This window comes from Rattus rattus, chromosome 4, assembly GCF_011064425.1.
Source record: "Rattus rattus isolate New Zealand chromosome 4, Rrattus_CSIRO_v1, whole genome shotgun sequence".
In the NCBI taxonomy this organism is placed as follows: domain Eukaryota; kingdom Metazoa; phylum Chordata; class Mammalia; order Rodentia; family Muridae; genus Rattus; species Rattus rattus.
The window spans coordinates 1589827-1616177 of NC_046157.1; the positions used below are offsets into that span (position 1 = coordinate 1589827).

General features: G+C 38.0%; 1 protein-coding gene across 14 annotated transcripts in view; it reads right to left on the reverse strand.

Moving 5' to 3' along the window:
* The window catches only part of Dnm1l (dynamin 1 like), a 50917-nt gene that overhangs the window by 11631 nt on the left and 12935 nt on the right, over positions 1 to 26351 (reverse strand). For 4 of the 14 annotated variants that reach the window (XM_032899822.1, XM_032899818.1, XM_032899814.1 and 1 more), the window contains exons 2-12: positions 23549 to 23696; positions 20315 to 20353; positions 19031 to 19077; positions 18610 to 18681; positions 16364 to 16450; positions 14610 to 14772; positions 11551 to 11671; positions 9046 to 9177; positions 6833 to 7039; positions 421 to 541; positions 73 to 228 (exon numbers count right to left, since the gene is read on the reverse strand). In XM_032899822.1, the coding sequence (XP_032755713.1) occupies positions 73 to 228; positions 421 to 541; positions 6833 to 7039; positions 9046 to 9177; positions 11551 to 11671; positions 14610 to 14772; positions 16364 to 16450; positions 18610 to 18681; positions 19031 to 19077; positions 20315 to 20353; positions 23549 to 23696 (1293 nt within the window). Of the gene's footprint in view, positions 1 to 72; positions 229 to 420; positions 542 to 6832; positions 7040 to 9045; positions 9178 to 11550; positions 11672 to 14609; positions 14773 to 16363; positions 16451 to 18609; positions 18682 to 19030; positions 19078 to 20314; positions 20354 to 23530; positions 23697 to 26351 lie in introns of all 14 variants that reach the window. The other 10 variants (XM_032899820.1, XM_032899816.1, XM_032899812.1 and 7 more) reach the window with 3 other exon arrangements.

Below are 26351 nucleotides of genomic sequence, written 5' to 3' on the forward strand. Positions count from 1 at the left end.
TAGATTTGGTTTTATTCATTTCCTCCCGTTCTATGGACACAGGACTCTGGGGAGCCCCGTCCCACTCAGTACCTGTGTGCTGTAGTTGCTACAGTGCTGAATGATCCTCTGCATTTCCTCGTGGACCAGCTCCACACAGCGGAGGCTGGGCTCCTCTAGACGCTTAATCTGACGTTTGACCAGTAACTCAAATGAAACTTCAGGCACAAATAAAGCTGGACGGGGCCCCTGAAAAAGCAAAACTTAGCTTCGTATCATTATAGTTATGTTCATTTTCAGGTCTTCCAAAGGATTAAAAAGGAATCCCATTTTTGTTCTTTTTCCTAAAAAAATTCCAAGTATGAGAATAAAATAAATTGTACATCAACTTAAAATATGCTTAAGCAAATGAAACTTTAACCTGTTGTTAGGCATACTCACAGTAGCATTTCTAATGGCGGTCAAGATGTCAATAGTGTTAAGGCCACCTAGTGGATCAACAGATTCTAAGGTTCGCCCAAAAGTCTCATGGAAAATATAGCAAATCCTAGCACCACCACATCTGAAAAGCAATGAATTATACAAATATGCATTACTATAAGGAAAGCAAGCTACAAGTTAATCTGTCTTTTTTTCAAAGATTTATTTATTTACTTATTATATGTAAGTACACTGTAGCTGTCTTCAGACACACCAGAAGAGGGCATCAGATCTCATTATAGATGGTTATGAGCCACCATGTGGTTGCTGGGATTTGAACTCAGGACCTTTGGTAGAGCACTCAGTGCTCCTAACCACTGAGCCATCTCTCCAGCCCAAGTTATGTCTGTCTTTAAGCTTTAAGGCTGTTTCATTTTCCAACAAAGCCTTATCAAAAACTCAATGGCTGTATTAATTTACATCCCCACCAACAATGAATAAGGATTTCTCTCTTAATATATATACTCGAAGTACTTGTAAATCTGTTAAATTTCTTTCAAATTTTGTGATTTTTTTCCTTTAGAGCTAAGTAGTATTTAAGTAGTATTTAGTAGTATTTATAAACATATATGTTTATAGATTATACATTCACCTGTTGATAGATACGTAGGTTGATCCCAACTCTTGAGTGAATAAAGCAGCAATAAACATGGAGCACAATCACCTTTCTGTAAGTCAAGTTATCTGGGGATATGCCCCAGAGTGAAGGAGCTGGGTCAGATGGTAGTACTATTTTTAATTTTTTGAAAAATATACAAGCTCATTTTCACAATGGATGTATTAATTTGCACCTCCCATGAGCAGTGAATAAGAAGCCCTCTTTTTCTAACATTCTGTCAAATTTGTTGATGAAGACCACTTAAGACTGGGAATGAAGTACCTCAAAATTATGACCACTTTTTAAAATAATTTTTGGCCACCTGTGTGGTTTTGTTAACACTAGTCTAATGATTAGGATTTTATTTCCTTGGTATTGAATTGTTGCAATTCATTATAAATTCTGGTATTAGCATCTTTTCTAAGTATAGCTAGTGACATATTTTTGTTTGTTTGTTTTGTCTATTCTATGAGCTGTTTGCTCTGCTAATAGTCCTTTTGCTGTACAGAAACTTTTCTTTTCTTTTTTTTTTTTTTTTTTTTGGTTCTTTTTTTTTTTTTTTGGAGCTGGGGACCCGAACCTTGGGGCCTTATGCTTCCTAGACAAGCGCTCTACCACTGAGCTAAATCCCCAACCCGAAACTTTTTATTTTCATGTAGTCCCTATATGTTGATAACTGGGACTAGGTCCTGTGTTTTGGTGTTCTATTCAGAAAGTTCTTGCCTACCCCAATGTCTTGAGGGGGACTCTCTCTGTTTTCCTCTAGAAGTTTCAGTGGTCTTTGATCCAGTTTGAATTTACTTTTGTATAAGGTCAAAGAATCTAAATTCATTCTGTCTGTGGACATCCAGTTTTGCCAGCACTTCTTGTTGAACAGGCTTTTTTTCCAAATGAATGTTTTGCCATTGTTAAAAATTAACTAGGCCTAGCATTTTCCTTTTAATTCTGGGTCCTCCATCCCATCCCATCCCATCCCATCCCATCCCATCCCATTGGCTTGTCTGCCAGCTTTTATGCCAGTACCAGACTGTCTTTATCACTATGGCTCTATAGTATCATTTGAGGTTGGCATGTGCCCTTTTGGGTCTATAAAAATTTTCCATAAATTTTAAAAATCCATCAAATATGACATCAAATTCTGATAGATATTCCATTAAATGTATAATTAATTTTGGTTTCATGGCCATTTTTAAAATATTAATTCTGTCAATCCAGGAGCAAGATTTCTCCTTTTAGTGTCTTAAAGTTCTTTTTTGATGAATAATTTTTTGAGTTATTTGAATAGGGTATTTTTCCTAATTTCTTTCTTTGAGAGTAATTGTTGATATATATTAAAGATTTTTTATGTTGATTTTGTATTGGGTACCTTTACGGTGTTTATTAGATGAGTTAGTTTTCTGGTAGACTTAATGGGGGTCTCTTAAAAGAATCATGTCATCTACAAACATGGTTTGACTTTTTCCTTCCCTGTCCCCCTTTCTATGTCTTCTCTTCAAGCAAAATCTCTGAGGCAGATTCTCTTTTATTAAAGTTTAGGTAATTTCAGGATTATGGGTAATATATGTCTTCATATGATTTAGTATATAGTAGCTATTTAATACAAGGCTCAGGCAACTGAAACTTGTTAAATGGCATTCCCTGCCCTGCTAGCTTATAAGCTTCTCTCAGAAAGGAAATAGTACCTTACGTGTTTCTGCTGACTTACAAAATCTACAACTCAGGCTAGACAATAAATATGTAGGCCTTTCAGTATTTGTTGCAACTACCAAAATCTGCCAGTAAATACAAAAACAATCTGTAAAAAAAAAAATGACTTGAAGTTAGGTATGCTGCAATAAAACATACAGCCTGACACTTAAATTTTATATAATTCCCAAATATCATGAAATACTAAATAAGTTTTTATTTAAAAATTGTGTATTTATATGTAAATATCATTCTTAGTCTCCCTAGTCACAGCAGGATCAAAGCAAAACTGACACCTAGCAAGGTAAACACCAAATCCTGTGGTTCCAGCATCTGGGCTCATGATGGAATCATGTGGGTTCCAAGAGTCTTGGGTGACCCAACCCTCCAGCTCTGCTACCCCAGTTCTCACACTCTTTCCTAGGCCTACAGCTTGCTAGAATGGCCAACAGTTTGGGCGTTTCAAACACTCAGGGCTCTACTACAGCTTGGTCTTCACCTTTGCAGCCTCACTTACTAACTCATTAACTACTCAGTGCCTTCTTGTAGAGAACTGGTCCTGTCAGTTTGGCCTCAGAGGCTGTTTGTCCAACATTGGCATAAGCCCCTATTACCCTGCTCACCCTTGCATGGGTCATACCTGTAAAACCAGTACCACACAGATGATGCACGTTTTCATTCTGCTGCATATACACTGGAAGGGAGATTGAGGGACCTCTCTGTATATTTGTTGGCAAATTCTTGTATGTCTCTATCCTTAAATCTAAAGTGTTTTTCTTTTTTACGGAGTATATGGACAGGAGAGAGGGAGAGAAAGGGGGAGTAGGGAAATAAGTATGTTTGGAGTCATGTATTTTTATATACTGCTGGCAGTAAGTTGTCTGTAACATACTGATTCGAAGAAATGAGGCCAAGATAGTATGTACAGCACCTGATAACATACAGGCATTTACCTGCCTTACGGCAGATGTGTAACGTGTAAGTTAAAGCAAACAAGAAGGAATAATCTCTGGTTGGTGAAGTTAATGGTAATTCTGTTTTTATGTTTTGTATTTATTTATCTGTATTTTCACTACCAATTATATACCATGTGTGTACCATGCCCAGACCACCATGTAAAGCTCTTCCACACTGGCTCCGCAATGACCAATGTAAACACTAACTTGATTTCTACAACTAAAATGACTTCTTTTTCTAGAGCCTTTACTTTCCCCTCTGTCTTAGGTCTCTATTGCTGTAGTAAACACCATGACCAGAAGCACCATGACCAGAAGCATTTTGGGGAGGGAAGGGTTATTTCCCCTTACAGCTTACAGTCCCTTATGGAGGGGGTCAGGGCAGGGACTCAAGACAGGAATCGGGGCAAGAGGTCATGGAGGAGTGGGCTTTACTGTTTTGTTTAGCCCGTGTTCTTACAGAACTCAGGATCACCATCCAAAGTGGCCAGGCACTCCCACATTAATCAATTAAGAAAATGCCTGACAAACTTGTATACAGGCCGACCGTATGAGGGTATCTTCTCAACTGAAGAGTTCCTCTTCCCAAGGACTCCACTTTGTGTCAGGTACACATGAAACTAACCACCTTACCAATCCCAGCGATAGTCAACCAAGAAAGATGCCTGCCAATCACAGGACTGTTCTTCAAACCGAGCGCTCACTGGCTATACCTAACAATGGCCAACTATAGGACAAAAAGAAGAAAACTTCAATCTTCCCACCCTCCTTCTTCTAAAATCTGTAAAAGTGGACCCACTCTCTGCCACGTGGAACTAAGCTCTCCGTGGAGCCCTTGTTCCCCATGCAGCAGTCTGCCCTATCTGTCTGTGGTGTTAAAACTTGAAATCTCTTCTAATAAACCTCATAAAAAGGATAACTTACTACAGTGTCCTCATTAGCCTCAAACTCAAAATTTCTTAATGTATATTAAGGAAACAACCAGGCTGGGTATGTAGCTTAGTCACAGAGTGCTTGCCTAAGTAACCCATACCCCAAATAGTTAAAGTGTTGTTGTAAAAACATAAAAAATAAAAAATGGATTGTTGTCTTTTACCTCGCTGGGTCCAGCACCGCAGTGCCCCAAGATATCTTCTAGATATCTTGGCAGAAACACATCCCAACTCCACGGCGGCCCAGTGTCTCCAGCCACCGCACACTTTCCTACACTCAAACCGTCACATAAAAGAACACACAACACAATAATCTTTGACCCAATTGGGAAGATATAGTTGCCCACTTAAACATATAAAGCCCGGTACCATCCATCCCTTGAGAACATTAATAACAACCTGTAAATACACAGAGCGTAACCTTAAGGTCAGCCTCCATTGTCCTGCCATGGTCCCCCCACGCCCCCTTTCCATTCCAGTCTCCTCCTCTTCCTTCAAACTTCTCTTCCACTCATCCTTCCTTCTCCTCCAATGACAGGCCTCCTTCTATCCTGTACCTGACCCTCACCTGTACTTTACAAATTCAATGGGGAGAAGGTTCTAGTGAAGTCACCTGAGTCCTGACTAAGAGAATAGGCAGCATTCCAAGGAGCAGTGGAATTAGCATCAAAATACAGCTAACTCCAGAGCAAACCACAACATTTAAGCACGATTATTGTGCTTTGGATGTGACTGGTCAGGTGTTCGAATCTCTCTCCAGTTGGCAGCATGGTTTGGGTAGGTTTAGGTGTGGCCTAGATTTCAAAGCTAGACTCCACTGTAGTTTACTCCCAGCTTGCTGCTCTAGCACCAAGCCTGCTTGTTGCCACATCTCCCTACTATAATGGTGATGGATGAACTCCTAGTCCCTTGGGAACCATCAGGCCAAACAAACTACTTCCTAATGTAAGCTGCAAGTTGCCTTGGTCTGGATGCTCTATCAGAGCAATAGAAAAATCACTAATGCAATTTTAAAGGTTAAAAGCTGGTGAGATGGCTCAGAAGGGATGACACAGTAACAAGAATCTATCTTGGATTTTTGCCCTGATAGACTTGAAAACGAGAGCAGAACAATAATAGTGGTAGCTAGGTCTATGGCAATATTAGTGGAGCTATTGACATTCTGTATAAAGCAGTGACTCAACCTTCCTAATGCTGTGACCCTTTAATACAATTCTTGATGTTGTGTTCACCCACAACTATAGTTATTTTTGTTGCTACTTTGAAATTGTAATTTTGCTACTATTATGAATCAAAATAAAAATATGTGTTTTCTGATGGTCTTAGGTGACCCCTATGAAGGTCAGTCAACCCCCAAAGGTGTCATGACTCATATAGGTTGAGAAACATGCTATAGAGAAATTGGAAGATTCTCACCAGGGATTCCAGAAATTATTCCCTCCCCCAGCTGCAAGTCATCTTGGGAGATGAGAGACTAGATAAGGAAGTGAAAGGGTGACTGATGATGGGGCATGTAATGCAGAATCCATGAGACTGCCATCCAGCATGGGATGGGACATGGCATCAAGAGAGCTATTATGGGGTTCCCCAGACTTCTGTAACTAATTTACACGCGCTCTACAAACAAGCTCAATGCACTCAGTGCTTTATCTAGTCGGACTCTGGTGAAATCAGTCACCGACAGATATCTGGGGTGACAAGATGTTCATTTGCTCCTCCCTAGGCTTGAAGAGGCCTGACAACCCAAGCTCAATCCCTCAATCTCACAAGGGAGCAGGAGAGATAGCTGACTTTTGACCTCCACATGTCTGCTGTGCCACAGAAAGAAAGGACAGTCGGGGACAGGGGATGAATTTTACTTTAAAAATTAGAGAGAGGAAAAAAAAGGAACCACTTCAAAGTCTGACATTATGGCATGGCCTTACAATTCTAGCTATGTGGGAAGCTGAGACAGGAGGATCATGAGTTTGAGGAAGCCTGAGAAAGAGTAGGGATATCTTCTTTTTTAAAAATGTTGCTTTTTAAAACAACCTGTAACTTTACCATGTTTTTACACAATTTATAAACATATAACACAATCCTCCTGTCATTTCTATAGATTTATATTCCTATTTTATGGATAATAATCACAGATGATCTAAGTCACCGCAAAGATCCTTACAATCCAAGCACCCAAATCTTTGCAAAACCTTCTTACTTACAGCTCAGAAGTTTCGATGTACTTTGCCGTTCCTTCAATAGTGTTACAATACTCTGTGGCAAACTTGGTAATGAGCTGGAGTAAAGTAGCACTTTTATCATCCACGGGCTCACCATAGCTATTTAGAAGAGACTGATACTGAGCAGCTAAGACATTTATTCTTGTTTTCAGCTCTGGTAAACAATCTCTGATATGATGCATAAGTAACCTGAAAGATTAGAAAAGCAGGGTTTTAGCATAAAACTACATATTCTGATACTTTAAATAAGTCAATTAAAAATGTGTAAAAAGTGGAAAACTTTCTAGTACTCAGATCTTAAAAGTGTCTGAGGATTGGTGGCTAGTTTCTGGAAAGACTAGAAAGATGGAAGGATTGAGCTGTTCAATCCCAAACAACTTGCTCACCAATGGCTAGGAAGTAATTGGTCATATGAGGAAACTGCTAACTCAAGGAGAGAGTGCATGAAATTAGAGAGGCTGTATGTGCAGCACAGCATGCCCAGAAAGGGTCTAAAGCCCGGGCTCACCTTTCAATAATCCATGTACCTTACCTTACCTATCTCTTCTGACTGCGTCCTTTATAGTAATAATGACTTCATGTAAATAGTGTCAGAAGTGAGTTAGAGGACATCTAGTTATAATCTACCAAAGAATTACATTCTACGGTATATGGGGAAAACCCAACATAATTCTGTCAGAAGTACTCTGTTCGTCTAAGTAACTATAAGAATAAGAAAATAAATTTTTAGCTCTTCCACCATAGCACAAAAACAAGAAATACAGCAATCTTAAATTAGAGGTCCTTAGTCAATTTAACTGACATAGACCTTTCGCCCACCCAGTCTGGTGGTTGCGAGAAAACCAAAACAAAGCAATGCCCATTATTTTATGTCACAGTGATCTAAAGTAGGCCACTCAGTCCAAGTCTACCTAGAATTCTGGTTTAATAACTTATCTTTTACAACAGGTATTAAGTATACTTAGTATAAATAAATCCATCTTACTAAGACCCAAATTCATTTTCCTTCAATTTATAGGATAAGTAATAATGGTTTTCACTTTAGTCACTTATACACAAGGAAGGCTTTTTAGTCCCTACAGCATTAGTAGATATTCAGAATAGTAGGTATGGAACTCATGTTATTTCTTTTCTTTCTTTTTTTTTTTTTTTGGTTCTTTTTTTCGGAGCTGGGGACCGAACCCAGGGCCTTGCGCTTCCTAGGTAAGCGCTCTACCACTGAGCTAAATCCCCAGCCCCGGAACTCATGTTATTTCTATTACGAATAAATGTAAAGGGAATTCTGAGATAGCTTGTCTATGAATATCACGTGATATCTGTAGCACATCATGTGATAACTGAACAATTTAATTAAATTCATGCAATCTGAAGTGTTTTGGAACTCATCTAATCTCACTAAAGTTCAAAATCCTGTTCAATTTTCTTAACTGCTCAGTCAAGGTACCGTGGTGGCAGCTGCTCTGCTGACGTCAGTCTCTAAACCTCCTGCATCTGCATCGGCCACTGATGCTGTCCAGTCAGCTTGCTGCTGTTCTCATGGCTCACATAAAACAGATGCGTATTTCGATTTCATTGGATGACACGTCAACAAGCCAGAAACAGGCAGCTATGAACTGCACAAAGAGATGAGCAGACTCCGCTAGGGGCTGACTCCAAGCCCTGAATCACTGGTGCTGCTTTGTGGGCATGGGGACAGTTAAACGATTTGGCTGGTGCTGGTTGATTCTGGAGGTTCTTAAGGAGGAAGGATGACCCCATAAGCAAATTTATCCCTATCAGGAACTTAGATCAACTTTAAAATCTCCACTCCAGAGATCTGGGCTTCACAAAATGTAAACTCCGTATGATGGGCTTCCCAAAAATTTGTTATTACTACTTGATTGTAAACAATACTGAAAATGTTTTACTTGAACAAAAATTTTTTTTGAATATTAAACCATATGATAGTAATTTGGGAAATGAGTTTGAATTGAAAAAAAAAAAACCCACTTCCCAATTAAGAAAATTATCTGAATACTCACTCCAGACTACATGATTTAATATCAAACAAACCAAAAAACAAATGTTTGCTTCACAGGAACCCAGAAGTGAAGCTGGAAGGAACAGTATGAAAAGATATGAAATGAAACCTGCACATTCTAGGACAACTGGTGGCAAAACAAAAACATTTCATCTTCAAAAAGTGAAAATGTTACCTATTCAGAGTCCTAGCAAGATACTTTGTTCCATTTCTGTTGGCCAGAGATGGGTACTTCTTTTGAAGAAAAGCATACTCATCACGGATTGAATCAGTTACACTCTTCTTATTGTTAATGTCCAGTTGGCTCCTGTGGTTGAAAAAGAGCAAACTTGTTCAACTCGAGTCATGAGCGGCTGCATCAGATGGTGCCTCCCGACTTCTAACATGCTGTTTATTTACGCCTCCAGTGATCCTCCACAGCAATGGGCATCATCTTACATTTTATACAAGGCACTGATGTCTCAATGAACTCACACAAGGAAGGCACAGACAGCCAAGATTTGAACTGTGTGACTGAACTTAAGATGTCGAGTATCAGCTTCACTGTTACTATTAACTATAAGCAAAAGCAGTATCCTTAAATAGGTTGTAAATTGATGTACAAATGTAATTATATCTTAATCTGCTTTATTTTATCCATGGGCAGATGACTAATTTCTACCAAAAATGAAAAAGTTAACTTAAAGTGTAATTATCTACAAATATAGTATGCAGTAGTGTATATAGCACATGCTTGCCTGAAAAGAAAATAGATATGTTTTCTTTAAGTGTGGAAAGGAATGTATGGAGGAACATAAAGAGACAATGGGACAACCTTATATATCACTTAATAAAATAAATGTTTTTAAATGACTTGCGGGCCAAAGATGTTACAAGTGATTTAAAGTCTATTATATCCAGACCATGTAGAAACTAGAATTAGAACTTGGTCTCTTACAGTCCCATCTGGAGATCCATCCCATATACAGTCACCAAACCCAAACACTATTGTGGATGCCAAGAAGTGCATGCTGGCAGAAGCCTGATATAGCTGTCTCCTGAGAGGCTCTGAGAAGGCCTGACAAATACAGACGCAGATGCTCGCAGCCAACCACTGAACTGAGAACAGTGTCCCCAATGGAGAAGTTAGAGAAAGGACTGAAGGAGCTGAAGGGGTTTGCAACCCCGAGGGTTTGCAACAACAATATCAACTAACCAGACCCCCCAGAGTTCCCAGGGACTATGCCACCAACAAAAGAATACACATGGAGTGACCGGTGGCTCCAGTCCCATATGTAGCAGAGGATGGCCTGTTGGGCATCACGGGGAGAGGCCCTTGGTTCTGTGAAGGCTGGACAACCCAGTGTAAAGGGAATGCCAGGGCAGGGAGGAGGGGGAGTGGGTGACTGAGTGGGGGAGTGCCCTCATTGAAGCAAAGGGAGGGGGATGTTATAGGGGGTTGCTAGAGAGGAAACCAGAAAAAGGGATGATATTTGAAATGTAAATTAAGAGAATATCCAATTAAAAAAAATAAAGGTTTGAAACACACACACACACACATACACACACACACACACACACACACACACACACGAACTTGGTCTCTTGACAACTAGTTTCCATACCATAGAGAATCTCTGACCTAAGAGAAACCGTCACTGCCTCGCACAAGCCCTGCCTCCCGTGAGAATCTCAACACCGCTACAAACTGCTCACTGACAAGAAATAGTCAATACTAGTTGTTTTGTTTCTGTTCTAACGTTTTTAATGCCAGCATTTTTTAGGATGTTATCCTTAAAGTTTCCAAGTTACATTCTGGCAATAACACAGTATTACTAATGATATGGGATTAAAATGGTCATTAGAATTCCACTCCCTTTAAAATTTCTTGATTGGGCACAAATTAAATAATACTCTTTTTCTTTACCCAATGCCCTTATACATAATTTAAATAGCAGGCAAGAATTTGTAAAAGCTAATTATTAGTCATCTCCTGTTTTGTTTACCTTAGAAACACTTTTCATTAGAAAACTCAGAGAGGAAGAAATGTTTAAAAAGGGCCTCGGAAGTGACTCTGTAAAAACACTTGCTGCTGAGCCTGATACCCAAGTTTAAACCCCAACACTCAAATGAGAGAAAGAGAAAACTGGGTCCTGCATTGTCCTCTGACCTCCACATACAGGTTAATACTTAAAAAACCACCACCACCACCACAACCACCACCACCACCACCACCAACCACCACCACCACCACCACCACAAAAATACTCAAGAGAGATATTATGAACCTCATCTCTTTATAGTGCATTGACCTCTGCAGCAATATCAGCATTAGAACAGGAGGGGAAACAAGACAGTACCACATTTCAGACTGATTTTCAGAAATTCAGACTTGCTCTGAAGTAAGAATGCTATGATTCTTATCCTATTCTTAAAAACAACAACAACAAAAAAAACCCATTCTTTTCTTATTTACGTGTATATGTGTGCATCTGCATATTTATATGAGCACATGTATGCTGGTGGTACCCTTGGAGGGCAGCAGAGGGTGATGGATCCCTTAGAGCTGTGGTTTTAAGTGGTTGTGAGTCACTCAATGTGGGTGTGCTGGGAACCAAACTCTGGTCCTCTGGAAGAGTAACAAGTGTTCTTAACCACAGAACCAATTCTCCAGCCCCTTTATTCTATTTAAATGGCTAACCTGTTAACTACTCCAATTATTCCAAGCTTGACTGGAATAACCCTTCCCATCAATACATCCATGGCATCAGTACCCGCATCCATGAGATCAAGCTTGGTGATTACAGCTAGAGTTCTGCGCCCTGGTAAATATAAGAAGGAAGGGAGGAGAGATCCATTAAAAAAACAGCATTAAGTTTAGTAAAGGAAAATTTTCATCTATAGTTCTACTTAACACATGGCCTCTTTCACCATTTTGTTAAATATTTTTCTACCCTTTGCTTCCAGTACTTTATCTAAAATAAATTTAAATATGGCATGCAATTTTAAAATTTGTTCATGAGTAACTTTTGGAAATAACTTTTAAAAATTATGTGTATATGAGTGTGTCTATGTTTGTGCATGCGAGGGAGGCCACAGAGGGTGGTGGATCTTCTGGAGTTACAGTTACATAGGGACAGTTGTGAGCTGACTGCTATAGTTGCTGGGAACCAAACTCTGGTCCTCCACAACATTAGCAAGTGCTCTTAACCACAGACTCAACTCTCTAGCTCCATAAGTAAGTTCTTATTATTGCTTAAGTCAACATCTGTACACATTTTACATTTTAAAATTTACTATTTTTTAAAAAATATTTTATTTATGTATATATGTGTGGATCTACATGTTTATTCGTGCACACATGTGCTGGTGATATCCTTGGAGGACATAAGAGGGTGTAGGGTCTCTTGGATCTGTAGTTATTTACTATGTAGACTCTTGCCCCTGCCCAACCCCCTTGGCAGTGCTGGGGAAGAAACCTAGGTCTTTGGGCAAGGTAAGTAACTGCTGAATTAAACCCCCAGATTCTAATTTGGTTCTTTCTGACAAGTACATCCACTTTAATACATTACAGCACCACTACCCGGCAATGTCCTTTTTTGCTAAGTAACCAAACCTGTCTTCCAGTCCTACTTTTGTATGTCTTAGAATGTTATGTGACAGGAGGATGTCACTGATGTCTTTCATTCACCATGACTCACCTGAGTGCTGTCCTCACTGTAGTAGTCATTAGCTATCACTGCTGAATACTGTTCTTTATTACATGGGTGTGCTAATTTGGCTATTCATTTCTGATTTGAGAAATAGCTGAGTTGTTTTTAGTTTGGGGGAATATGAATTAACTCAACATAGATGTTAGTACACAACAGGATATTTTTAAAAATTCATTTATCCATTTATTTTTGGGGTGGAAGGAATCGAAGGGGCATCTAAGTAGAACTGCATATATATGAGCTTTAGGATGGGGTTTGTTCTTTCCTTTCAGATCATCAGACTTAGCAGCAAGAGCCTTCACTTGCCAAACAATCAACCTGCTAAGCCCCAGATTTTTGAAACAGGATATCTGAGTGCACAACAGCCTGAGCTAATCCATTTATCCATTTGCTGGTATTCTATGTGCTAGCTTACCAGGCTCCCGAGAGGTTTTCAAATGAAAACGTAACATGCAATTGCTGACTGGAATTGTTCTTCTTTCCCAAAGTGAACACAGCACTCCACATCAATACATGTAACAATTCCAGCTGCTCTGGCAGGTACAACTTCAGATAGGCATTTTCCCAGTTATGGACTTTTTTCTTTTGTTCCCAATTTACAAATCCCTACTTATAGTGATTTCACATTATCTTATTCCCATTAAGAAATTACTTCTACATTGCCCTTAGCTGCTTCTGTGTATGTGCTCTGCATGCATATTTATGTGGAGTCATGGGATGTCTTCCTCAATTACCTTCCACCCTATTTTTTGAGACAGGGCCTCTCACTGAAGTCGGATCCCACCTGCTGGCTAAACTGGCTGAACAGTAAGCTCCAGGGGTCTGTCTGCTGTTCTCCTCCTGCCTCAGGCACTGGGGCTGCTAAGGTGTTCCTCTGTGCCTGCCTCTTAGGGATATGAACCTGGGTCCTCACTCTTGCACTGGAAACACATTTGCAACTGACATCTCTCTAGCCCATGTCTAAATTTTTAATATATATATTAATACTGATTGAAATTATTTCCCTGTAATGTATTGTCAATTTAGATTATTAGATCATCTACATACAAGTTCCAGGCCAGCCAGGGTATACAGTGGGATACTGTCTTAAAACAACACAATACAAAACAAAAAAACCAACCACTCCCCAAAAAAAAAAAAAAAAAAAATATTACTAGATCAAATGTATCTCCATCTTTGCATTATTATTTTGTGTGTGTGTGTGTGTGTGTGTGTGTGTGTGTGTGTGTGTGTTTAGAGACAGGATTTCAGATATGGCTAGCCTCACACTCACTGTAGCTGACTGATAGTGACCTTTTCCTGTTCTCACCTCCCAAGTGCTAGGAGTATACGTGGGCACCATCACACCTGACTAATCATGGAAGTTTTGATTGTACTTATAGTATTCCTATCAAATTTTTATTTGAGATTATTTTTCAAAGCAGAAAAAACCTGTAACACAGATGCTGGTTGTCAAGAATCTAGGTGACAAAACAGTTTCCTGTGGGTCACTTACCCACTTACTCACAAAGCCAGCATTTCATACAGGCTCAGAAACACCTCTAGGATCCTAAGTATCACAAAATCGCAACCTGGGAAGAGAATGGTTTATAAAGGAGATGCCTTAAAAGACTCTCCTCTGTACTGAGCTTGTCTACTAGTGTGTTTGTTTTTAATCTGCAGACAGTAGATTCTATTAATTATCTCTCCTGCATCACAATAATCTATACAATTATGAGTTATTTGTTCTTAAATGTTGGCTATTCAAAAATTGAAATTCCATTTACACAAACAAGGAAACATTTTACAAAGTAATTTGATGTCAAAATTATAATTGGGTAGCTACTGAAAATATATACCTTATGAGGAACTTTTTTCCCTATCCTTTATAGCAATCAAGTAACTATTTTCCATCTTAATTGCATTTAAATTTGTTAGAAAAGCAGGAAAGCATTTTAAGATCTCTACTGAGATCTACTGGATACACTCCTTTCAATAAAATTCTTTTCTTGAGGAAAGATTTACCACGGTAAATCAACATCTATTTAATATAAACATCTGTCCTTACCATCTGGATCTACCTCTCTGGAAATCTTAAGTGCCTCTGACGTTGCCATATCTGTATTTGCAGCAGTGACAGCAAGGATAATGGAATTGGGATTACTGATGAACCGAAGAATAAGTTCTCTGATTTGAAGCTCAATATCCTTGGGCTGATCACCTACAGGTACCTAGATCAAACGAAGATGAACTATATAAAAATCAACTCAGCTTTTCCTACGCATTTAATTCATAGAATACAGGTATTTCTATATATACAAATAACTAAATTAATAATGTGCTATAGAGGTATTTGTTAATCTAGTAATGGCCAAAGCCTCAAAATGTCACTTCCAAATATCAAAAATTCACTATTGCATAAATCATGTCAAGAACTGCTGAGCACCAACTGCATACAGACGAGCTCTCAGTGATAAGCAGTGCACACACACACACAATGAGTAAGTAAATACTAAGGCACACACTCATCATCCAAATGAGCGCCAACTGCATACAGACGAGCTCTCAGTGATAAGCAGCGTGCGCGCACACACACACACACACACACTATGAGTAAGTAAATACTAAGGAACACACTCATCATCTCAGTGGCAGATGCACCTAGCAACAACACAGAGTAGAGCAGAACAGAACAGAGCCTGGCGAATGATGCCTTTAGATTCTTGCTTTAGATGATGTTTAAAAACAGAATAATCAGGATCTACCTCAATTAGATGATGATGATTAATGACTGAGCAGAAATTAAAAAAAAAGGACAGAGTGTGGAGCCTGTAATCCCAGATCTAGGAGAGTAGAAATTCCCCACTACAGATGGTTAGAGGCTATCCTGGGATGTCTAAATATACAAACAAACTAGAGAAGTGCGAGAAGAGACAGGAATAGACATTTATAAGAACTTTAATTTGTACTCTCAGTAAAGAGGTAACTGGGAAGTCAGTGAAGAGACTTTAAGCCAAGAAATGATGATCTAATTTTCATTTTGATAGAACAGTATGGTTACTAAAAGTAAAAAAGAGAGACCTATTATTTACCCTGTAAGTTTAATAATACAATCCGAGTGAAATAACAAGAGTTACTACCTGTCATGAATATACTTAGAGGTGACAGAATTCTGGATATATTATAAAAATAAGGAAAGCCCAGGGGACTTGCTGAAAGGAAGGGGAAGAGACAGTTAAGAAATGTCAGTGATGACTGTAAGGTTTTGGCTGATCGATTAGAACAGTGGGATTGCCATCTATGCAGATAGGGAAGATGACAGAAGGATTAAACACAGATCGGAGTTTGATACTGGACATAGTAAAGCTTATTAAAACATTGCAATGTGTATACCAAGTGGATAGTTGGACTTGTATCTGGAAATAACCTGAATGTTCACATATTCAAATTAATGCACTAAAAGCTGAAGATCTGATAATACTATCAACCTAATTAGATTATAATATGAGTACTTCAAGAGGACAAGAGGCAAAAAAAAAAAAAAAAGAAAAAAGAACTCTGATTACAGACTTTGGTGAGATGAGAAGAAACCAGCAAAAGACCCTGGAAAGAGGTGGCCAGCAAGATTACAGACAAAACTGTAGACACCCTGGGAGCCAAGGTAAAGAAAGTGTTTTAAGGAGAAAGAAGGGCTAAACTATATAAAATGATCTGATAATAACAATAACTGTGAAATTACTCATTATTCTCATTAGGTCAATGTTAAACAGAAAATAAAACACATCCCTTTAAAGGAAAGCACGAGCAACAGCTGTTCCTTACTTTGGTCATTCCTGGTAAATCCACAAGCGTCAGGTTGACAACGTTGGGCGAGAAAACCTTGAGATGGATTGGCTCAGGGCTTACTCCCTAGAAACAAGATTCAAATATATTAAAATGAATTTCAATGAATTATGAAATGCTAGAGCAAACTATATACAAGTACATAGAGTTTAGATGCCTTAAAATATTTATTAAACTATGGTTCCTAAAATCTTTCAATAATAAAAGTTTGATGAATTATATAAAGGAGAAGGCAGCCAATCAAATAACAAGTAGGATTATCATCCTATACAACCTTATACCATTAATATATAACATTTCTTCTCCCTATACATTTTACTTTTTTATATGTATATGCCAATTTTTAAAAAAGCGTTTAACAGATTAAGTACTTAAAAATAATGCATTTTTATTTATCCAAAATTATGCTCCTGAATTGATGGTGCTAAATTGAGAGAATAATAGATAAGAAGCTATTCCCACTAATTTGGCCACATATATTTGAACATCAAGTGGCAAATCTGTACATACATAGTGAGTCTGCTCAGGCAATATATCTCAGTTCTCAGATCCCCAAGACACAAAGCCATCCCTGACGTAATCTAGTTATATTCCTGTCACATTCCAGGTACAGCTGGTGTAAGGCATTTAGGAAAGTGTGGTGGCAACAGCAGTAACTGGAAGGTGCCAGCTCAGAGTCTGACACTCAGCAAAGCACTGGTACTGAATGAGACAAATATTTTCAACTGGCACACAGTCTCAACACTGCTCAAAATGCCTTGCCGTCAGGAAGTAACTACTGTATCATACTATCTGGCAACGAGTATATACTGGATATTATCACTAGGCTCAAGGTCACTTGTGAGATTCAATGTTCCTCCAGATAATACAGAATAGCAATAAATATAAAAAGAGAACAGTAATTACAATGAAGGGTATAAAATGGATTTAAATGAGGCCGATTTTGACATTAAAAGTATCCTAGACGCTTGATTTAAATTCTCACATTCTTAGAAAAATTTAACTATAAACAAGTACTATGTAATTAAGTTCACAAAATATAAGTGAAGTACTTTATATGTATAAAAGCTTTAAGGTGTGTGTGTGTATGTGTGTTTATGTGTGCAAACATACTGTTGATTTGCAGAAAATAGAATCACCTGGGGAAAGGGCACGCCTGTAGGAGATGGTCTTTATCACTCTTGAATTAGATAAAAGACTTACCTAACTTTTGAGTGGTACCTCGGCTATGTAAGTAGAAAAGGACAGTTAAAAATTAGTATGTATTCCTGCACTCAATATTTCCTTCTGATTCTGAACATGTGAGCAGCTGCTTCAAGCTCCTGTTGTTGTCACTTCCCTGCCACAATGGACCGTAAAACCCTTCCTTCCCCCTTGCTTTTGTTAGAGTATTTATCACAGCAATAGAATAGAACTGCATGTGTTGCCGAAGATCTAGTTCACCACTTTTCACCAAACAGTCTACCACTGAGCTCTGTCCCTAGCCTTTGGTATTTACAAAACTATTTCAGTGTGTATCTCAAGCTGCCCTTGAACTCAGATCTGCCTGCCTCTACTGCCCCAATCCTGGGAACTCAGATATAAACCAAGACAACTTATACAAGAGAGATAATTATTCACTTAAGTTTTTATGTTTGTGGAATACTCTGGTGTTGCTGTTGTTTTTGTTGTCTGAGACAGGGTTTCTCTGTGTGGCCCTGATTGTCCTGGAGCTCTCTGTAGACCAGGCTGGCTTCAAACTCACAGAGATCCATCTGCCTCTGCCTCTGCCTCTGCCTCTCTGCCTCTCTGCCTCTCTGCCTCTCTGCCTCTCTGCCTCTCTGCCTCTCTGCCTCTGCCTCCCAAGTGCTGGAATTAAAGGTGTTGCCACCACTGCCTTGCATGAGTACTTCATTTTTTAAGAAAGCTTAAGATTATGAAATTATAAACCAACCTAGGCAACACATGACTGTAATTTCCAGCTACTCAGGAAGGTGAAACAGGTGTATTCCAAGTTCAAGACTAGCCTTGATAATTTCATGAGACACTGTCTCAAAAAAATAATAGCATTATTAAGGCTTTAGAATATAGCTCAGTGGGAGAACACTTACCTAGCATGTAAGGAGTAGTTCTAGAAGGAGAGAAGAGTGTGACTGTACAATAAACTTAAATATTATTATATACAGAATACATTCAGCAATGGATTTACTTTTCGAAAAGTCTTCCAGGTTTGAAATAATGCCTACCTTATTACTTCCTGAAATTCTTTCAGTTTCATTTTCAATTTCTTGTCGAATTTCATCAAAATCTGTGTAAAGCTAAAAATTATTAAAACAAAAAGAATCAAATTCTAAATAAGACCAGACATTCTTAAGGGATGGAGGCCACATTTAAAGAATATATATGGATTTACTGCAGAAAATTAGTTCACATTTCTCACATACACATACATTTTTCTAAGATTTGTTTCAAAGTTGCCTGATGTCACAATATTTAAAAATGTCCACATTAGACAGAGTCAAGGCAAGTTAAAGTACTGCAGCGAGAAGCATCACTGAGAAAAGTTCTACTTTACAGGAAGCAAGAGACACTTCCAGTAAGACACTAACTGTTTCTTTGCAAAATGCTATTTTCTATGTTTTTTTAATTATATTCTTCAGTGATTACCTTGTTTTTGGTGTGAAGAAATTTACCCCATTCTTCTGCTTCAACTCCTAGAAAAAGAAAGACTCATTTTTTAAAGACTGGAAATTAAGTTTTATAATTAGGAATTTAAAAAGGTAACACAATAAACTTTTTTTTTAACTACAAGTTAACAGATGTTTTAATTTTAGGTTCTGCTAAATACACATTCACATTTTTAAAGCACGCCACAGACTACAAAGGCAGTCTAATTTCAAGTAGAGTTGCCTGAAAGTCCTCCCTGAATTTGAAATCTATTTTTTTTTTTTACAAATAAATTGTTCATTTCCTATTTGTGATTATAATAATTTCTTTATACATCTTACATATGAAAGCAATATCCAATTAAAAATTTTAAAGAACTAGAAAGGAAAATTAAAAACCCACTAGATAATGCAAAAAAAATCATAAAGCAAACGTGTACATAACAGTTAAAATATACATGCCATATATGAATGAAATAGCTAATTTTTCTGCTTTTGAAAATCCTGGTCTTTTATTTGGTTTTCTGTTGGCTGCGTATAAAGCTCTCAGTGGCAGGGTAGTAGTTGTCTTGTAATGCAGACTGCCAATGTGATTTCTCCTAAGGTCAAGTCTATATTTTCTTATGGAATTATAAAACAGAAATGAATGCAAAATGAGTGAAAATAGAAATATATATGTATGTAAGGAACTGACACCTGGCTAGTTTCCAATCTGTTCCTGACATCTTACCCAAGCACTGCTATTCTGCCTTCACCAAATTCAGAAACTTAAATATCTTAATGATTTAAAGTATTTAATATATAAAAGTCACCTGAAATAAAAGTAAGATTTTCATATAAATACTTACTTAGTAAAAGGTATATTGTTCTTTGTTGGAATAAAGGTATATAAAACCAGATCCTTTTTGCAAATAAAATGTTCATCTACTTGAAGCTTAGAACCTTCTTCCGGAAAGGACCTTTGACAGACCAGACTAATGTAGGTGACAGAACTCATGGAGGCACTACTACATACAAAAGGGGTATTTTAACTTAATTAGTTATATAAAAGTTTCAGTATCTGCAGTTGTGTTTTTGTAAAAATTAAATTCTGTCACCAAAAAGGGCTTGCATGTTAATGCAATGCCAAAACACTAACAAGAACCACCAAAACCTGCAATCAATGGAAACAGGCAAATAAAAATGGAAGAAAAAAGGTGCGCACAGCCTGTAGGGTACATAAGCACACATGCAGGCACACGAAAAAGGGAGGGAGGGAGGGCTAAAAACAAATGGATAAAGAGACCTTTAGAAAGGTGTCTTGAGTTTTTCCATGTAGCAGGGTCTGTAGTTAAAGAGAAATAAATAGCACAAAGTAATTTTAGTGCTTATCCCTAAAACTTTAAACGTTTAAAGAACTGAAATGTGTAGAAACACGATTACACTTCAAATGTGCATAAGCATTTAATTATTAAAACTTATGAGAATCATAAGAACAAATATTTTATGTACTAATAATTTGCACATTGTGTGTGATACTTCAACTTTTTAAGAATTTTACTAAGTGAATTTCCATTTTACTCTCGAAGTTTGCCTGAGACATTTGAAATCCTGTTGTGGGGGAGATAAGCCATCTGGTTTACAAGAGGGTAGCAAGTATGATAAGCACAGCCTTTACAACCTTCAGAGTTAGTAAGTAAATGCTATTTGCTGAAAATGACTGTTCACAAGGATAGTTTCTTTAATATATAAATTGCATTTAGCAAAACACCACAAATGCATGAGCTCAATCCAACAGGACTCTACTGTCACAGTTCTTGTACTTAGTATTCATTACAAACATTAAACAAAGTATTTTATCAGCCTTCATAGACCTCGGTTTAAAGTTACACTTTGTTTCATTTTACAGTGTGTTACTCTTAACCCATTATTGGTAACTGGGCCTTTCTTATGTAAAAACCTCAAGGAGCTTTTATAATAAGGTTTTATACCCAAGACACTGAATTCTTTTATGCAAGACATGCACTTAAATGTACAAAGCAAAAACAACACTGACTCCTGAGGCAACCTGAGCCAGATCAAGAATACTCTTGGTACCTCAGGCCCACAGAAGCAGTGGGACAGCTGTTCTTAATTCCAAAGCGAAGTTCCTGCAAAGGCCACTGGACCCCCTCATGGATCTAAACTAATAGAGAGTAAGTAAGTAAAAGTGGAACTGGAGGGAAATAAAAAGAACCAAATACAAAAGGTCTGGGCTTGTTGTTAATCTTTAATGGTTTCTATTTGGTAAGCTTGCTTCAAAATTATTTCCTTTCACTGCTCATGTGTTTTAAATCTAAACTGAATGTTAATCTGTTTTATTAGTTCTTCATTTCCACAACGTCAGAATGATTCGATATAAACTGCTTATGTAGAGAAGCAAGTGGCTTTGATGAGAAGGTAAGGATTGCCAGCAAGGTTGCTCAAGAGGTAAGGCCTGCTGCCTAGACTGATTTCCCAAGTTCCAGCCCCAGGACCCACATGGTCAGTTGCGCTCTGACTAGAGCGTAGTTACCATAGCACACACATACCATATCCACACACATATCCTCACATAAAATATATTAAAAAAAAAAACTTTAGAAAAAAGAAGCAAAGAATTATGGAGGAATAAGGATGAAATTTAACACTCAAATTTTCATCTATTTTGTACTCAAAAGTAGCCATCACTGTGAGTGGGAGCATAATAGATATTTTTCTTTATATGCAAAGACAGATGTATGTATGCACACATGTATGTAAACACACACATAATAGCAGGACCTAGGCTCAGAAATAATATATGTGCTGATAAAAATGCGCAGCTTTACTGACCTGCTCCCATATCAACAAAACACGCTGGGCATATAATCAAGGTGATCAAGGAACCAACATGTTTACACTCTTTCTTAACAAGCAACAATTTATTTAAGGAAACATCACATTTGCAAAGACTCTGATAGAGATACTGTCCTTTCAAAAATGGCTGAGGAAAAAAAAAGATCTAAAGCCCTAAGTTTCTCAAAGTCTTGGTTTAAGGTATTAGGTAATGTGTTTGATGTAACTGGTGAGAACAAAATTCTGAAATTTTTATTCTAGATATTTGAGGCTAAGCAACAGATCAGCTAAGAATGATTAAATTTAAGGTTCAAACTTTCATAAGCCAGTAAGGGCTGTGTAGTTGACTTTGTCACAAAATAAAATAAAACAAAAATAACGTCAATAATAAATGTTAAAATATAAATAGCTAGCATATGGAGAAGAGGCCTAGTAACTAAAGGTTTCCTACTTGATCATCTATTATAAAATATTACTAATATCTACAAGCTCATTAACTTTCTTCAGTTATTTTGGAGTCCCTGTTTTAAAGTCATGATAGATGCTCATGACAAGTTTCTCCGCCTACTTTTAAATAAAATCAGTCATCACCACCAATATCTTCTATGATGAATAGGGAAAAAACCCAAATGTAATACTATCACCCCACCTCAGGTCAGAAGATAAACAAAACTGCACTGAGAACAAATCCCTGCAGGTAAGGACAGCTATCGCGATCACTTACAGACACTCTCTGAAAGTCAGTAGTTTTAGAGAATGTTAGGAGACAGAGTCTAAGTCAGACATTGAACTGAACAGAATACTGAATGGATTACTCTCAGACACTCCAAAACTCACTAATATGATTAATACAGGATGTAAAGATGTATCATAAGCAATTTAAAGTTTATTAATACAGAATATATCTTAAAATATTTTTAGTTTTTAAAGATTCAGCTACGTAAAACCATAAATATACTCATACTCTGGTCTCACTTTTCATATCATCTATTAAAAAAAACCCTTAGTTTAGGTATTATAAACAGAACATTACAAAAGGGAGGACCTTTAAAAGTACAAATAGTATATGATAGAGAAATGTAAGAATAAAAAAATTAGGTATAATACTTTTAAAATTAAATCTCTTCCTATGACATTGGTAGCATCTGTTTTAACTAGGTAATTGGGAGGTAGAGGAAGGAAGATCTCAAGTTTGAAGTCATTCTCAGCTATATGGTAGTTCTGAAGCCCATTCAGACTACATTATCTCACAAAACCAAGAGATCTTTCTGTAAGAGCTCTTCTCTTGGACTAAAGCAATATGTAATTGAAATTAGTGAGCACAGGATACCAGGAGAGGGCAAGTACAATAAGAAGCTTCAACTTTATTCTGCATTTCAAATCAATAAAAATTATTTTGTGTCTTGGTTTTTGTCGAGACATGGTTTCTCTGTGTAGCCTTAGCTGTTCTAGAACTTACTCTATAGACCAGCCTGGCCTTAAACTCGGGGATCCACCTGTCTCTGCTTCCCAAGTGTTCATATTAAATACTGACACCACTCCTAAAGATTTCTGATTTTGCTATAGCTACTATCTTCCAATTCACTAATCAACTTTTTACTTTGAAATCCCTATCTTGAAATTAGAAAAAAAAGAGGGAGGAGTAGCATTTAAAAATAATTCTTACTCCAGCTCTGAAATTTACCATTTTCTTCTCCTGTTGTTTTTCTTTTATCTTCTGGTGAAACGTGGACCAGCTGCAGAATGAGAGGTCTCCGGGTGACCACACCAGTCCCTCTGGGAAGAAGGTCCCTCCCCACTAGGCTTTCCAGCACTGAGCTCTTTCCACTGCTCTGAAAAGAGATCATACGAGAGCAAAAGAAATGACTTCTCTAAACAGACAACACTAACAAAGCAGCATACAAATAAGCTAAACAATTCAGAGAAAAGCCCACACTTGTAAGTAAAATACAGAAAGCAGTCTCCTTCCCCACATTGTCTTACGTTGATACTCTCCAGTCTTAAAACCTGTGTCATATAGGTACATACTTATTTCTTTTTTTTTTAAGATTTATTTATTTATTTTATGCATATGAGTACACTGTCACTGTCTTCAGACACACTAGAAGAGGGCATCAGATCTCAGTACAGATGGTTGTGAGCTACCATGTGGTTGCTGGGATTTGAACTCAGGACCTCTGGAAGAGCAGTCAGTGCTCTTAACCACTGAGCCATCTCTCCAGCCCAGTTATTTCACTTAAATGGGGCATTACTAACTTTATTTTTAATGTAGTCAACAGGAATCACATTCTTTAATAATATATCTCCTGATTAGTTTTTGTCAACTTGCCATAAGCCAGAGTTGTCTGGTAAGAGGAACCTTTAAGGAGAAAGTACTTTAATCTGATTGCCGGTAGGCAAGTCTGTTGGCCATTTTCTAGATTAACTATTTATGGGGAGGGCCAAGCTCAGCGAGCGTGTTTAAGAAAGCAGGCCAAGTGGCACAGCCATATCCACCAAAAACGACCAAGTCATGAAGCCAGCACAGTTGTGACAGCCCAGCAGCACTGAGCTGAATGCTGCCATCGCTGTCACTCTGTCTCTCACTTCGGGTTCTGGTCTCTGGGTGCTGCATTCCTAGGGACTTTCTGCATTATCGTTCATTTTATGTATTTTCCCAAGAAAGTTATGTCTGAGTCTTTCTAGGAAAGTCCTAAACTTACTATCCCTTCTGCTTTTAGGGAAATAACTTCATCTGGCCCTATGTGGACGTCTTCCTTATGCCCCAGAGATCATGATAAGTACAAAAATGCTTGAAATTTCTTTGAAGCTATAACTCTAAAAATCTTGGGATATCCACCCTCAAGCAAACCCAAACAGTATAAGTGGGTAGGATAAACAGAGACAACTGACAAGACCTGGCTGGCTGGAGGATACGTTACAGATTCAAGGTCTTCTTTTATAATATGCTTAGAGCACTCTGAAAATGTAGTTTAAAGTCAGGGGATCATACAGGGTATAGCCCTGGAGGAGCGAAACTCAGTAACTAAGATGGGTTGACTGAAATAACTTCCTACTTTACAGTGTAGATGTTAAATAATGTAGAAAAGGAGTTAGGTGTTAATGTTTGTTATTCCTAAAAAGCAGATGGTTTCTGCTTGCCTGGAGTGCTTTCCAACTGCAAACACTGCCAGCCTAAGAGCAGGCTGTCATACAATACTGTGCTTCTTTGGAGGAGAGAGCCTTCAGATTCTCTGAACTGGAGTTAAAGGGCTGATAATAATAAAATCTGTTCTGTTTGTACTTTCTAATTGTGACTGAACCCAGATATGTAATGAAAAATCAGACATATGTCCAGAGACAAATGATATAATCCATACTTCTTGGATAATCATGAGTCTGTCTGTGCTCTGTGTAATATGTATAAATAAAGAAGCAACCTGAATGCTAGTCAGTCAGAAGGTCAGGCTGATTAACTCCTCCCTCACCAACTCCTTATCTCCTCTCAGGAATCTGTCAACTGTTGGGGCTGTCCCCCCAACCCCCCAGACATCCCCCACCTCCCTAACTTTTGGCAGTTGAGCAAGCTACAAGGAGCAAGCCAGAAAGCACTGAGTGTCTCCATCATTTCTGCTTCAATTTCGTGCTCTAGGTTCCTGCACTGACTTCCTTAAGTGATAGGGCGTGACCTGAGTTATAAGATTAAAATAAGCCATTTTGACCTAAGTTGCTTTTGGTCATTGTGTTTTCACAATAGAAGACAATATAAAACAGCATCTGTATGTGCATCAAAACAGTATTCTGTGTAAGACTTAACATCAGTACAGAGAGACTTAAACTTTTGCTATTTATCTTAGTTACAGTTTCACTTGCTATGATACAACACCCACTGTGACCAAAAACAACTTGAAAAGAGCTTACTTCATCTTAAAGTGAGAAGTCCACCATTCTGGGATGTCAGGGCAGGAACTCAGATGCAGAACTAAAGCAGAAGCCAAGAAGGCTTGCCAAGATCCTGGTCTGCTCCGATCCTGGTCTGCTCCCTATGCCCTGTTTAGCTTCCATTCTTAAAAAAACAAGACCACCATCCCCGAGTGGGCACAACCCACAGTGAGCTGGGCCCACTCACATCAATCGTCAAGAAAATGCACTACAGACTTGTCCACAGATGCTGGCGAGGTCACATTGCCAACTGAGGTTCTGTCTTCCCAAATGACTCCAGTTTGTGTCAAGTTGACATTAAATTCACCAGCACCATGATCAAAAGCAACTTGGGAAGGAAAGGTTTTATTGTTATTTTAAAGATGTATTTTAATTATAACTGTTCTCCCTCCAACATATCCTTCCCCCTTACTCTCTTTCAAATTTATGGCCTGTATTTTCATCAATTGTTATTGCATGTATGTACACACACACACACCGTTGACTCCCTGTGTGTATGTTTTCAAGGCTGAATGTTTTTCTCTGGGGAGGGCTGCCCCTTCTGCTTCTGCTTCTAGATTTACTTA